The sequence below is a fragment of the Lepidothrix coronata genome, unplaced genomic scaffold, assembly GCF_001604755.1.
Source record: "Lepidothrix coronata isolate B3197 unplaced genomic scaffold, Lepidothrix_coronata-1.0 Scaffold179, whole genome shotgun sequence".
In the NCBI taxonomy this organism is placed as follows: domain Eukaryota; kingdom Metazoa; phylum Chordata; class Aves; order Passeriformes; family Pipridae; genus Lepidothrix; species Lepidothrix coronata.
The window spans coordinates 671,387-683,946 of NW_016690359.1; the positions used below are offsets into that span (position 1 = coordinate 671,387).

The 12,560-nt window shown below is 40.8% G+C and overlaps 1 protein-coding gene across 5 annotated transcripts in view; it reads right to left on the reverse strand.

Annotated features, from left to right (window-relative positions):
* KIF13B (kinesin family member 13B) overlaps positions 1-12,560 on the reverse strand; it is a 129,897-nt gene that overhangs the window by 36,468 nt on the left and 80,869 nt on the right. For all 5 annotated transcript variants that reach the window (XR_001877313.1, XM_017830471.1, XM_017830470.1 and 2 more), the window contains exons 20-29: positions 12,033-12,182; positions 11,256-11,384; positions 9,803-9,973; positions 8,721-8,878; positions 7,619-7,751; positions 6,467-6,601; positions 3,552-3,581; positions 2,423-2,522; positions 2,012-2,138; positions 574-629 (exon numbers count right to left, since the gene is read on the reverse strand). Coding sequence is in view for 4 of the 5 variants with exons in the window: in XM_017830471.1 (XP_017685960.1) it covers positions 574-629; positions 2,012-2,138; positions 2,423-2,522; positions 3,552-3,581; positions 6,467-6,601; positions 7,619-7,751; positions 8,721-8,878; positions 9,803-9,973; positions 11,256-11,384; positions 12,033-12,182 (1,189 nt within the window). In the remaining variant the exon portion in view is untranslated. The remainder of the gene's footprint in view (positions 1-573; positions 630-2,011; positions 2,139-2,422; positions 2,523-3,551; positions 3,582-6,466; positions 6,602-7,618; positions 7,752-8,720; positions 8,879-9,802; positions 9,974-11,255; positions 11,385-12,032; positions 12,183-12,560) is intronic.

Here is a 12,560-nt window from a genome sequence, read left to right on the forward strand (position 1 = left end):
AGAAGCTCAACCTGTCCTGGCTCGAGTCCCTCCCCATGAGTGAATTATTAACCAGCTCCTCTCTGAAGCCATTGGATCTGTGGATGCACTTTCCAAGGTGGACAAACCATCAGTGTCAGGAGATTGCAGCACAGATCTCCTCCCAACAGGCTGTATGCCACCTCCCCACTCTCACCTGACACTTCTCATCCAAATATTAACCCTCTTCTAAACATCCTAACAAGGTTTTGTTTGACTGATTAGGCCCTGTTGGCTCCCTGGACTTGTTTTGGGGTTGCTGGTTTCTTGGTTCCAATTTCCCATTTTTGGTAGAAGTATCTGGCTAATACATTGTTCAAACTGGATCTTGTATTGGGATGTATTGAAACATGGGATTATTAAAACCTTCCATATATAATACTGTGTGTTTTGAAGCATTAAACAATATGTTTCAGTGAAAAATGTGCACTCTGCAGTTAATCTACCTGCCATCCCAGGCATTTCTTAATTTTATTAGTTTGCTGAAATTCCATAACGTCATTGGTTTATATAAAGTTTGTTTTGAAGTACTCTGTCATTTTAAGAGCCACTTACCATTCAAATCAAGGAATATAACAGGAATGTGAGTTTCCATACCAGCCACAGGAGTCCTAAAATGCAAGACAGGGACAATGGTGGCATTTAAAGCAAGAGATTTACCCAGCACACGTCTGTGATGATACAAACCCACGGGACATTACGTTCAGTACAACTGCAATTTGTAGCCAGACCACTGATAACCTTGGCAAACAGCTTTATTTTAATTTACTGTTGCAGAGTCTGAGAGACTCAAATAAATTGGTGTTTCTTTTATACCAGCTCTCTTAGAATTATGATCTTCTTTGGCCTCTGCTTTCTGAAAAATCTTTTCCCCCCTCTTAAATGCTAATAGCAAAATTAAGTTTATTTACTTTGACACACACATTTATTAAATTCAAACTCCCCTGCATTAGTGATGGAAGACAGCAGAGAGAGAATCAGAAAAGCCAGTTTTAAAGTTTTCAAACTGACACTGATGCTGCCACTCCACACAGTTATTACTCATTCTTACAAAACACATATTAAAGAGCCAAACCTGCTATTTAAGGCATGAAGAAGAGGTTACAGAAGTGGTGTTTTGTTTGTTTTTAGAATTAGTATTAATAAGGTACTGGAAATGTAACATGGGGCACAAAAGACTTTTGGGCTTTTCACAATAAACATGATGAATTTATGGTGAACAGGAGCAGGTTGGAGTCTTATGTAACACAGAAGGTGCTTGAATCATACTGAATATTTCATTGTTTTCAACCAACACTTTGATGTGAAGGTTGATTTGTTTCCAACAAGAATTTGCTATTTTTAGGTTTTAGCAGCACTGGCTTTAACAAACTCCAGCTCAAAAACCCATGACACTCAATTCCATCAATAAATACTGTTAAAGGTTTGCTCAGGAAAGATATTCAGGAAGTTGAAAGCAACTGAAGACAAGAGGTTTGAGGTGAAATAACCCCAAATCCTTATCTGCAGTTGTTCTTCACAGCTGATACAGCTCAGCAGTTACAGTCAAGTGTTCTCTACTATTTTTAAAGTTTAGAAAATTACATGGAACACTTGCTGACTAAACAGAGTTTGTTCTCAAACCAGCAGCACAACAAAATGCTCCTGGAGATGCAGTTTTATTAGGAGGGAGCAGCCTTTTAAGTGAATGAACTAGGTAATTAACATATTAGCTAATTTTTTAAAATGGTAAGTGCAGTGGTAATAAATATTGATTCCTTTTTTTTCCAGAAGGTTATAATTACACCCTGATCAATAGCAGGATCCTTTACCAAACAGCATTTTGGATACATAACCCAATAAAATAATTTAAGCAAGAAGCCTAATTTTAACAGCTTTGCTCATACAGTGTACAGGGGCCAGACTGAGGAAAGCAAAAAACTGGCCACAGGCCAAGGTAGGAATGCTCAGTGCATCATCTTTACGTTCCTCCCATGGCAATGTGTGCTCATACCACTCTGCTGGAGCTCCAGGGATCCCACTGCCAGCAGAAGGGACCATCACAGCATTCCTTTCCTCTGTGAGGGTCAACCTCATCTCCAAGAGCTGAGCCTCCCGATCTGCATCATCTTCTGTTTTATCTGGAGAAGCAGGATGGCAACAGAGAGCAGCTCTTAGTGCCTCTATCACATACTGATGATTTTATACCACCCAGAACAGAATAAATCCCATTCTGCTCGGAATTCAGCACACAGAGGAACACACAACAACCAATTTTATACAGGCTTCTCTAACTTTAGTTTCACTGAAGGCAAATTACCGAGTTCAGAGATTTAACTTGTTTTCTAAATTTTACACTCTACCAGGATAAAAAGTTGTAGGCACATGTCCATCACATTATTACCCTGAACAGCATTTTCCTTACCAGGCTTCCCAACAAGTTTCTGCAGCTGCTGATCCAGGTACTCCTGACGCTTCGTTAAGGCACAGAGCCATTTCCGACGGAGCCTCTCCAAGTCCCTGTCCTGCAAAGGGGGGAAAGGAATCATCTTAAATACTGACCCAGGAAAGCCAAGGTTTCCTATCTGTGGCTTACACATTCCCCCAGCCCTTATGCTCATCCTGCACTCAAGAAGAGGATCAGGAAGACAGAGCAGACCCCCAGTTAATCCCTTTGCTCTTCCCTATTTTCCTTTGCATGGAAACACAAGAGAAGCTGAGGTTGGACGGGACCTCTGGAGATTGTCTAGTCCAACCCTCCTGTGCCCAAAGCAGGGTCAACCACAGCAGCTTGCTCAGGGGCTGTGTCCAGTTGGGATTTGAAAATCCCCAAGGTTGGAAACTCTATAACCTCTCCTGGCAACGTGTACTAGTGTTTGACCACCACCATGGTAAAATCAAAAAATAAATAACAGAAGTTTCCAATGTGGAGATTCCTTGCCTCCTGTCCTTTCCCTGGATTCCACAGAAAAGAGTCTGGCTCTGCCTTCTTTACCTCTTCCCACTTACACAGACAAGATCCCACCTGAGCCTTGTCTTTTCCTCGAGGTTAAACAACTCCAGTTCTCTTAGTCTTTCTTCACAAATCCCAACACTTTAACTTTCCACATCTTATTTGAAGTATTTTTTGCTTGCCAGCCCAAGACCCCTCTTTCTCTAAGTGTTTTTCTGTGCTACCCAGATGAAAAAAATTTCATTTTATACAGTTCTTTGCCCCCAAACTACTCCCAGACTCACTAACCACTACCTTGTGGCAAAGCTGGAAACCTCAGTCCTTAACCATGACACACCACTCTCACTGATTCCTCCTATTAGGAATCCATCCCTGTCCCAGCAGTTCCCCCCAAAGCCCCCAAACCAAAAAAAAATTGGATTTTGGACTGGAAATACACATTATGGCATCTCTCTCATCCACCATAGGCTTTGGAGCATAACAATCTAACCAGTTCCTAAGTTTTTTGTCTCTTCTGCATATCAAGAAAATGCTGATCCTCCTCTATAATGTTTTAATCTGAAAATGCCTGCAATTGTAAGACAGAATTTGAAATTTTTACCTGATAACTGTCCATTTCATCCTCTTCTTCCTAGGCCAAAACATACAAAACCATGCCATTAATTTTTTTTTTTTTTGATAGCAGGAAACTACACTGAATGCAAAAGGTGTAACAATTTTAAGCAATTTTGGCAGTCTTACATAAAAGTGTGAGCTTAGCAATGGCATGATCACAGAATTAAAACACACTGACACTTGCTGCTATCAGCTCATCTAAACCCAAACTAGAGCAATCCAATGATTACAATGGAGAGTAATAAAATTATTAGAAGTCTTAATAATTGAAAGCAAGTGGAATACTTAAATTGCACCAAGAAAATAGAAGAATTGTAGTGAAACAGCTTGAAACCTGTTGATCCTGGACAGGCAGGAAAAACGTGAATGTTACAGTAAGTGCTGAAAAATCAGAATCTGTTGTAGAATCAGAGAATCGTGGAATCGTTAAGGCTGGAAAAGATCTTTAAGATCCAGTCCAACCATCAAACAGCACCACCATCATGTTCACCAATAAACCACGCCCTAAAGTGTCACAGTTGCAACTTTTTGAACATTTCCAGGGATGGGGACTCCAACAAGGCCCTGGGCAGCTTTGCCAGGGCTGGATAACCCTTTCCATGAAGGAATTGTTCCCAATATCCAACCTGAATCTCCCCTAGCACAGCTTGAGGCTGCTTCCCCTTGTCCTGTCTCTTGTTCCCTGGGAGCAGAGCCTGACCCACCCCCAGCTCCCCCTTCCTGTCAGGGAATTGTGGAGAGGGAAAAGGTCCCCCCTGAGCCTCCTTTTCTCCAGGCTGAGCCCCCCCAGCTCCCTCAGCTGCTCCTGCTGCTCCAGCCCCTTCCCCAGCTCCGTTCCCTTCCCTGGACATGCTCCAGCCCCCCAGTGTCTCTCTTGTCTGAGGAGCCCAAAACTGCCCCCAGGATTCAAGGCGTGCACAAAGGATTTGAGGCAAGTTTGCTGCAGCATTTAAAGGAGAAGAACTGCAAACATCTTTGTGAATTATCAGGGAATTGGGATGACAGCCACAGCAGGAGTCACAATGTAGACCTTCAACATTTTATTTCCCTTATTTTCTGATGCCAGACACCACCTTTAATCCTCGACCTTCACCACAAGCAGAGCCACTTGCACTGAGCACAACTGCCCCTCCTCACAGTGAATGGAAAAGGAATGAGGGCTCCAATCCTCACGGAGTTATCACTTATCTATTTAAGTAATAACGAGCCCCTGGAGTCTACTTTTGTATCTTAATAATGAAAGCAAAAACTTCGCTAAGCTAAAATTAAAAAGCCATATAGGAGAGGCATTTCCTCAGTTCAAGGGCTTTAGAAAATCTTTCACATTCCATAGATACTGATTTACTTGAGATAAGAGAAATGCTAATAAGGGGGCTAAAAATCCAGGTGCTCAGGTCTGAAGGCCATTGTGAGCAGCAGGGCTAATGAAACTTGGCTTTCAGTAGCCCTTTCCCATGGGGGTTATCAGTGTCAGGCACAACTCATTGGTCTCTCTCTCTCTCAAGTGGAGTTTAAGTCTTTCTTTTTGAAAGAATGTACTATTTTGGGGATTGGCAGCTCTGTGGGATAAGGTTGAAAGTGGTCAATGGATCAGGAATTCACAGGGTGAGGCAGAGGGGATGCTCACCTGGGACCTGTCCTTACAAACCAGGCTAAAAGGGGCCCTTGTACATTGTGGGTCTGTGAGAGCTTTCAAGGAAAATTTGGAAGAATCACTCATTCTGTCTCAGGAGGGAAACATGCTCCATTCAGGAGTTTCCTTACTTTATAGGAAGGAAATGTGGGTATGAGGGACTGCTGTGATGCAAAGGCTGCCAGCGGAGTCACCAGGAGAAGAATAATGGGGAAGAACAGCAATAATTTGCCCAGGATGCTGCTGGAAAGGGAGATTTCTGCAAAAGCAGGAAAAAAATTCCCCTTTTTGCACCCTGACACATAAGGGGAGGGGAACGCTCAGGTTAAGAGACAACAAAAAACCCCAAGTACCAATCTGAAAGGAAAAGCCATAATAATTCAGCAAAAAAAAGGGGAGCAGACATAGATTGAATCATGCTCTGTCAAAAGTGCAACCATTTTGGGACATCTCCTGGTTTTCCATAAACTACTTGACATTTAGTTGGCCTTGTCTCAAGCAGGGCTGTTAATCAAACAAGCCCAAAGACTTGCTTGTTCTGTTGCACCAGATTCTGGCTTGTTAACTTTGAGGAGTGACAGAATTTTAATTTATCTGTTGGGGAAAAAAATCAAACTGCACCAAAAATCCGATGGGAGCACTGCAAGAGGACAATCCCTAAAAAGAGATCCATATATTTGCTGTTTAACATGAGGTGCAGTTGTGTGTGAGGTTGTCAAACAACCGGCCAACACATACTGTGGGCCACAACTGGCTCATGTAATTCTAACATTTGTAACTGGACACTATTTGAATATATGTTCAACTGGTTTATTTTAATTTGAATACTTACTTAAAATTGCTGCCATGTCTAATATTTTAAGTAAAAGCTACAGGACAAACTCCTCATGAATTTTAGGAACACTGGCATTTCCCTTTCTTCTTTGAGTGGTGTGTTAAGGCTGTGGCATTTAAGGATAGGGAAAAAAATCCAGCCAAAACCAGAAAAGACACAGAAGGTGGTCTTAAAAATATTCTTTTTGCCAGGGAAAATGATTTTTGATTAAGAGGAAGATCTTCCATAACACTTTCTGAAGGACAGAGGTTTAAACTGATAATTCATCTTGACCTTGATTTATACATTCAAGTAGGTTCAAAAAATATTCCCCCCAATCAATCCAAAACTTGAAACATATGGAATTGACTCCGACTGCAGCAAACAGAACATCAGTTTATGGCTTTACATGTCTCAGAAATAGCCAGAACTGACATGAAATATTCACTCTTACCTGATAATTTTGTGACTTGACATGTTTTATTTGAACACAGCCAATGCCAACAGACAATATTGATTCCTCCATCAGTGGCAAGGTCCCAGATTCCTGCACAGATCTCACTTCGACCTGAATCCGTCGAGATTGTCCCTGCCCAAAAGGACAATTTGAAATGCTTGGAAAAAAAGGCTTATAAAGTGCTGAAAGCTTAATTCCAGAGAGACCTCTACTGGCAGCCACTGGCAAGCAACATTATATTTTTATTTTGGGAAGAACTAAGTGGTGAGTTTGGGAATCCCAATGACCCAGTGTTCAAGAGATCCCCCTTCTGTTGCAAGGATTTATGTTTACAGGATTTATGTATTCACAGAAAAAAAAGCAATAGTTCAGCATTCAGCTGAACTCCCCAGTTTACTTTTCTGAAGGGTTTTCAAACGCACACTTAAAGGAATTTATTTTTAATACTTCTGAAGGTGGAAAATAGGATCTCTTCCCCAACTACAAAAGAGGAGCGTAAATAATTTGGTGAGCTACTGGAATTTCAGTGAACTTTTCCTGACTCTGGTCTCCCTGACTGAAAATTCTGACCCACTGATGCTATCAGTGCAGCAAAGCAACTGCTCTGCAGTAAAACCATAAAGAAAAAAAAAAGAAATAATAATAATAATAATAATAATAATAAAGAAAATAAAAATCTAAGGAGTTGGCAAGGTCAGAGGTGCAGCCTGTATCTAACTTTTACTAATTCCCTGTGTTCTCTGGGCAATGGTTTATCATTTAAAAATGTCAACTATTCAGTTAAGCATTAACAATTTAATGCATGTAGAACCCAAAGAACAAAGGAGTGCTTGGCTGGAAGGATCAAATAAAGGGGAACTCTGGACCTCTTTAAAAAATAATTAAGTTCATTGGAGATTGGTGTCCTTTCTACCAGGTGCTATCACAGAACAGGGCAAAAAGATTCCAGGGAAGCCTTTGATCACCTTTACAGCGGAATTTTTCACACTGGCAGAGGGACTCCACTTTCTTGCACCTCATATGTGTTTTACACAATCTCATATTTTCTACCTGAGCTCGGACATGACCCCTTTCACCACACAAAATAAAAAGTTTCTTTGCTTTTTCTGTGCTTTTTCCACAGCTGAAATCCTGCCCGTGCCACCTTACCTGCCGGAGCTGGAAGATGCCTCCTGTGCTGACATCCTTGGCAGGAGTCACCTCCACTGGGCAATACTCCCCATTCTCATTCAGCTCCAGAATTTGAACCCACAGTTCTACTTTGCGGGTCACTTCACTCCACCTGCAGAACACGTCAAAGAGTGTTTCTTTTGGGTTCTCTTTCCCCAAATTAAAAAGGAAGAAAAACCCCAAAGCATTAGCTCAGGCTGCAGATTGAAGCAGCAAAGGACCACTGCAATAGATGCACCATTTATATGTAGGATTACTCATAAATTTTACTGATAGATATTTGAGTCAAACATCAGAATTAAGCCTTTTCTTGATTCCAACACAAACCCCAATCCCACATTTCAGCTCTGGTCTCAACTCCAGCCACAGGAGCCCAGTGTTGTCAGGGCAATCAGATTTACACAGAAGACAGCAGAATGAAATATGACATTGTCTCACAAGCTTTCAAGATTCAGAGCACTTTCCTGAACTTCATCATATCACTGCCTTCTCTCCAATTCTTCCAAGAGCTTAAAGAAGAAATGGCCACTTCTGTAGAACTTCAAAATTTGAAAGGACAGAGCTACTCCTTGCTCAGCTGCCAAACATAACTCACTATTTTATGGCATGTTTTCCCACCTTTTCTTTGCCATATACTCCTGACTTTTCTTTTAAACTTCCCCATATACAGCTTAATACTCAACATGCTCAACACAAGCTGGAAGTAAAAAGAGAAATAACTGCCAATAAATTAAGATGCTGAGCTGCCTTCTAATCGGAGAGGCAAAACAACCCACTTTTAAGAAAATGCTACTATAAGTTTATTTTTGGGACAACAAATGGCTGCCAGCAAACAAGCAATCCCCTCTTTCAGGCTGAATTACCATATTGTTTGCATATTTATTTCAACTGAGATAATAAGCAATACAGCTATTCCAAAGGAAGCATTACAGGGATGGCATTTCACGGCCAAGAATTAATGGATTCACAGTGGTCTTCAGTTCAACATTTGATTACTTCCCCCAAACCTGCTTCAAAACTGGGCACCTCAGACAGTGATTTTTCCACGGTTCCAACCTAAGGATCCATTTTCCATATTTACCTGTCACGAAGGCTGCGTGTTTTGGCCTGAATTATTCCCAAATCCCACAGGGCTGGATTTTTGCGGTCGCCGCTCTGCTTGTGCCCGTAAACCTCAATGGCCAAAGCACCATCATAGAGGTGTTCCATGAAGTCTTCAGAAATATTGACAGAAACTTCCTGTGAGGGACAAATGGGTTTGATGATTGTGACTACACGACTTAAGGCTGTGAGATTTACTGCCTCGACTTTAATATAAGCATTTAACAAAGTCACCCTGGTCCCCAAGACACAATTTAGAGGAAAGGAAGAGCTGCCACCTCGGTTTGTAAAATCAGGAGGCAAAGCAAAGGTACGTGATTTTCTAAAGATTAAAGTCTATAAAGAGCTGAAAAATGACCATAGGCTTTTCCAAGCCTTGATCCAGTGGTTCAAAAATAACAAAATCATACGTTCTAATGTTCAGACTCTGAAAATCAAAACTCATCAGAAGGTGTTATATCTTTTTCATGAATGATAAGTGGAATAAATTGCTCAGTGTAATGAGGAATGATAGAACATGATGAGAACCAAGGTGATTTGGCTGGGATTCATCCAACTTGACTTTAGATGTCTCTGTTAAAGACGCCTCCACTCAGCTGCTCCAAAGGCAATGGGAAGAAATAGTCTGTTCTAACAATCCAACTTCAACATCTACATCAGGATAACAGGGATCATGTCCCAGGACTGGGACATTTGTCCTCATTACATCAGTGTAGAGTGATCAGCTCAGTTACAGACATCAAATGGACTCACACGAATATCTCCTCCAATCACACTGAATTTTTACTGTGGGTAAACTTTAACCTAAGTCTCTCTGCTGAACAGATGTTTTCCTTTACTAATTCACCTCACCTCCGAGTTTTGTGCAGGTGAACAGTGTAGAAGAATCAAACTTAAATGGACTCTGAAGATGTTTAAGCCCTTATTAAAAACGGTATTAGTAGGGTACCAACCTCTTGAAATATTACAATGTGAGCAAAGAGGCAACTAAAACTGTTACAGAAGCATAAAACTGCTTTGCCTGCCTTGGAGTTTCATTAATAGAACAGAAAATTTAATTACATTGCAGTGATCAAAGACCACCATGCACCGTGGCTCCTTGCTGATGGAAGATTGGGAAGGATCCACCTCAGGTGCAACACTGACAGGCTCCAGTTGATCCCAGAATGTGTATTTGCAGAACACAAAGTTGGAGAGGTGCTGTGGCAAACCTGTAGCTTGAAGTATTTTAATCTAGAAAAGAGATGAGAAACACGGGAAAAGCATTTATTCATTAGGCACGGAATGAAAAATATCTCCTGGTAGAACAATGTTAGTCTGTTCCACTGCAAAGGATAACAAAAAAATAAAAGCAGCAAGGCAGAAGATTTTAGAAAATAGAATTTCTGCATTGAAACTCACTGGAGACAATATTTGAGTGCAGCAGTTGAACACTGTCACTAGATGTCAGCAGACATTCATTCATATTTCTTGGGAGTAGAAACCAAGGGGATGAATTTTACAAACACACCAAAACATTTTGTTAGTTTTTAATGGTGAAATATACACCAAAAACACTGTAATAGAAGAGGAATACATTAAAAATCTCGTACTTCCACCACAATTGGCTCCTCTATTCTCCAAAAATCCTTGTTATAAAACACTGCTTGTCCTTATTCTGTGATGCAGGAAACAACACAAAACCAACCCCAACAATGCAAAAGTAGCCTGTCCCCTCTTTTTCAAAATCAAAGCCAAATAGAAACAAAAGGTTTTGAATACTCATTCTGATCTAAACAAAGCCATCAAATTAACCATGTATTCAATAAACCTCTATTCTCCATTTGTCAAATTAAGATCAAATTAGTTAAGACTTCAACAGTAAGGCAGCACTCAGGATCCTCAGGGGAATGTTTCCTGCCACAATGTCCCATCTTGCTTGTAAGGACATGGAGTTCTATGGAACAGGATAAACAAATGGGAAAAAAAAGTACAATTTCTCCCAAACTGTTCATATTGTCCAGAAGTCAGCAAGGTTGGGGACCATGCCCTCTAATTCTTTTGGCCTTTTGCTTTTTTTTACCTGTACCTTGGTCTACCTTGTGTTTCACTACAGCACAGAACTGCTAGTAAATGCTTCCTACTAATTTTCTTTTTATTATTAACAGTAATAAACACACTACATATATTTCACAGAATATTTAATATATAGAGAAAGAAATATTGAGAGAGAATGATGGGAGTTTATTACATTCTGTGACTCCTTTTCAATTAACTATTATGGCACCAATCCTAATACACAGATCTTCCAAGGCTTCCAAGACAGCAATAAACTTCCTGGGGTGAGACTTTGGCATTTAAACACAGTTAATGAAAGGACCAAAACCTACCTAATTATCTTGTATTATTTCAGCCTCTCCAGAAACAAAACGAGGTTACAAAGAGACATCCAAGAGCCAGAAGCCAAGAAGTTCTTTAAGACTTGGGATGGAAAGAGAGAAGGTTGCTCAGAGGTTGGGATACACCTGGAACTCACCCTGCAGACAAGTTTTCTCTCCTGAACGTCGTTTTCACTGGAACAGTCAGGACTGTCCTCACCTCCCACCAGCCTGTCGTCGATCTCTCCACTCACTCGAACAACTTCAACGTGGAGACGACCTGATACCTGGTAAGAAAGGAGTAAAAATTACTTGTGTGCCAGAAAACAGTGACAAGTTCATCCCCTTTCTACAACTACTGCTGTTTCTAGTCTGTAAGCAGCCAATATTTTATCCTTTTTTTATTGCTCTTGTCCTCGGCATTTGTTGCACCACACGAAGAACTTGCTTTGGAGCAAGAATCAAAGAGCCTTTGTTGTAAAAACCATAAAGAAATCAGCAACTGGAGTGACTTTGGGAACAATCTCACCTTCAAACCAGTCTCTAGAGAGTCTGCAAAGTGCACACATGAGGCAGAGCACAGAGGATGTTGCCTGGGATGCTCTGCTGCTTCTGAAGTTGTTCTCACAGTACATATTTAAAAACTTACTCTTGATGCCAGTCAGTGAAACCAGTGGAGCTATAGCTCATACTTTGTTCTACTATTTATTTTGGGCTATTTCACTCAAAAAGATGCTCACAAAGCCTTCTCCTTTCACAATCACTGTGCTGGGATTCAGAGCAACAGTCAGGCATTATGGGACTTGCATAATTCCACATTGTTAGCAAAGAGCTTGTGCACATGAAACTGGAAAGTATCTACCATATACTGGTAATAAACCCACAAGCTGTAATTAAGCAGTTGAGTAAGGATAGATTATAGGAGAATGACAAACCTCTCCCTTCTGATTGATGATTGGAACTGCATATTGTAGCTTCACATCATAGAACAGGCACTCAAGGAAAACATTGGCTACTCCAATAAGGCTGTGGTTTTCCTGCTCGTCGTAGAACGGGTCAGCTCTCCTGAAGTAAGATCTCATCACCTGCAAGCAAGTTCACAACAATGCAAGGAAATCAGACTTCTCATGAAACACTTTCCTAAGTGTTGCACAACCAGCCTGGTGAAATAAAAAGGGACTCAAGCAAGAGGACAGATTAGGTCACAGGAAGAATGGAAAAGAATTTGACTTTCAATTAGGCCCTTTTACTTTGGATAAGGCCCATCCTCAGCAAGCTCTCCTTAACTTTGTCAGATTCCTGAACATTAACTGCTGTTGTATTACTTACTGCTTCTTATTATATGGTTTGTTCTGTCACCAAACTATGCATGCAAACAGGCATCAAAGTGACAAGATAAGTGTTAATGAAATGCTGAAGATCCCCTCTGTATTAGGAAAAGCAAAACCTCAGGAAAACTTAGC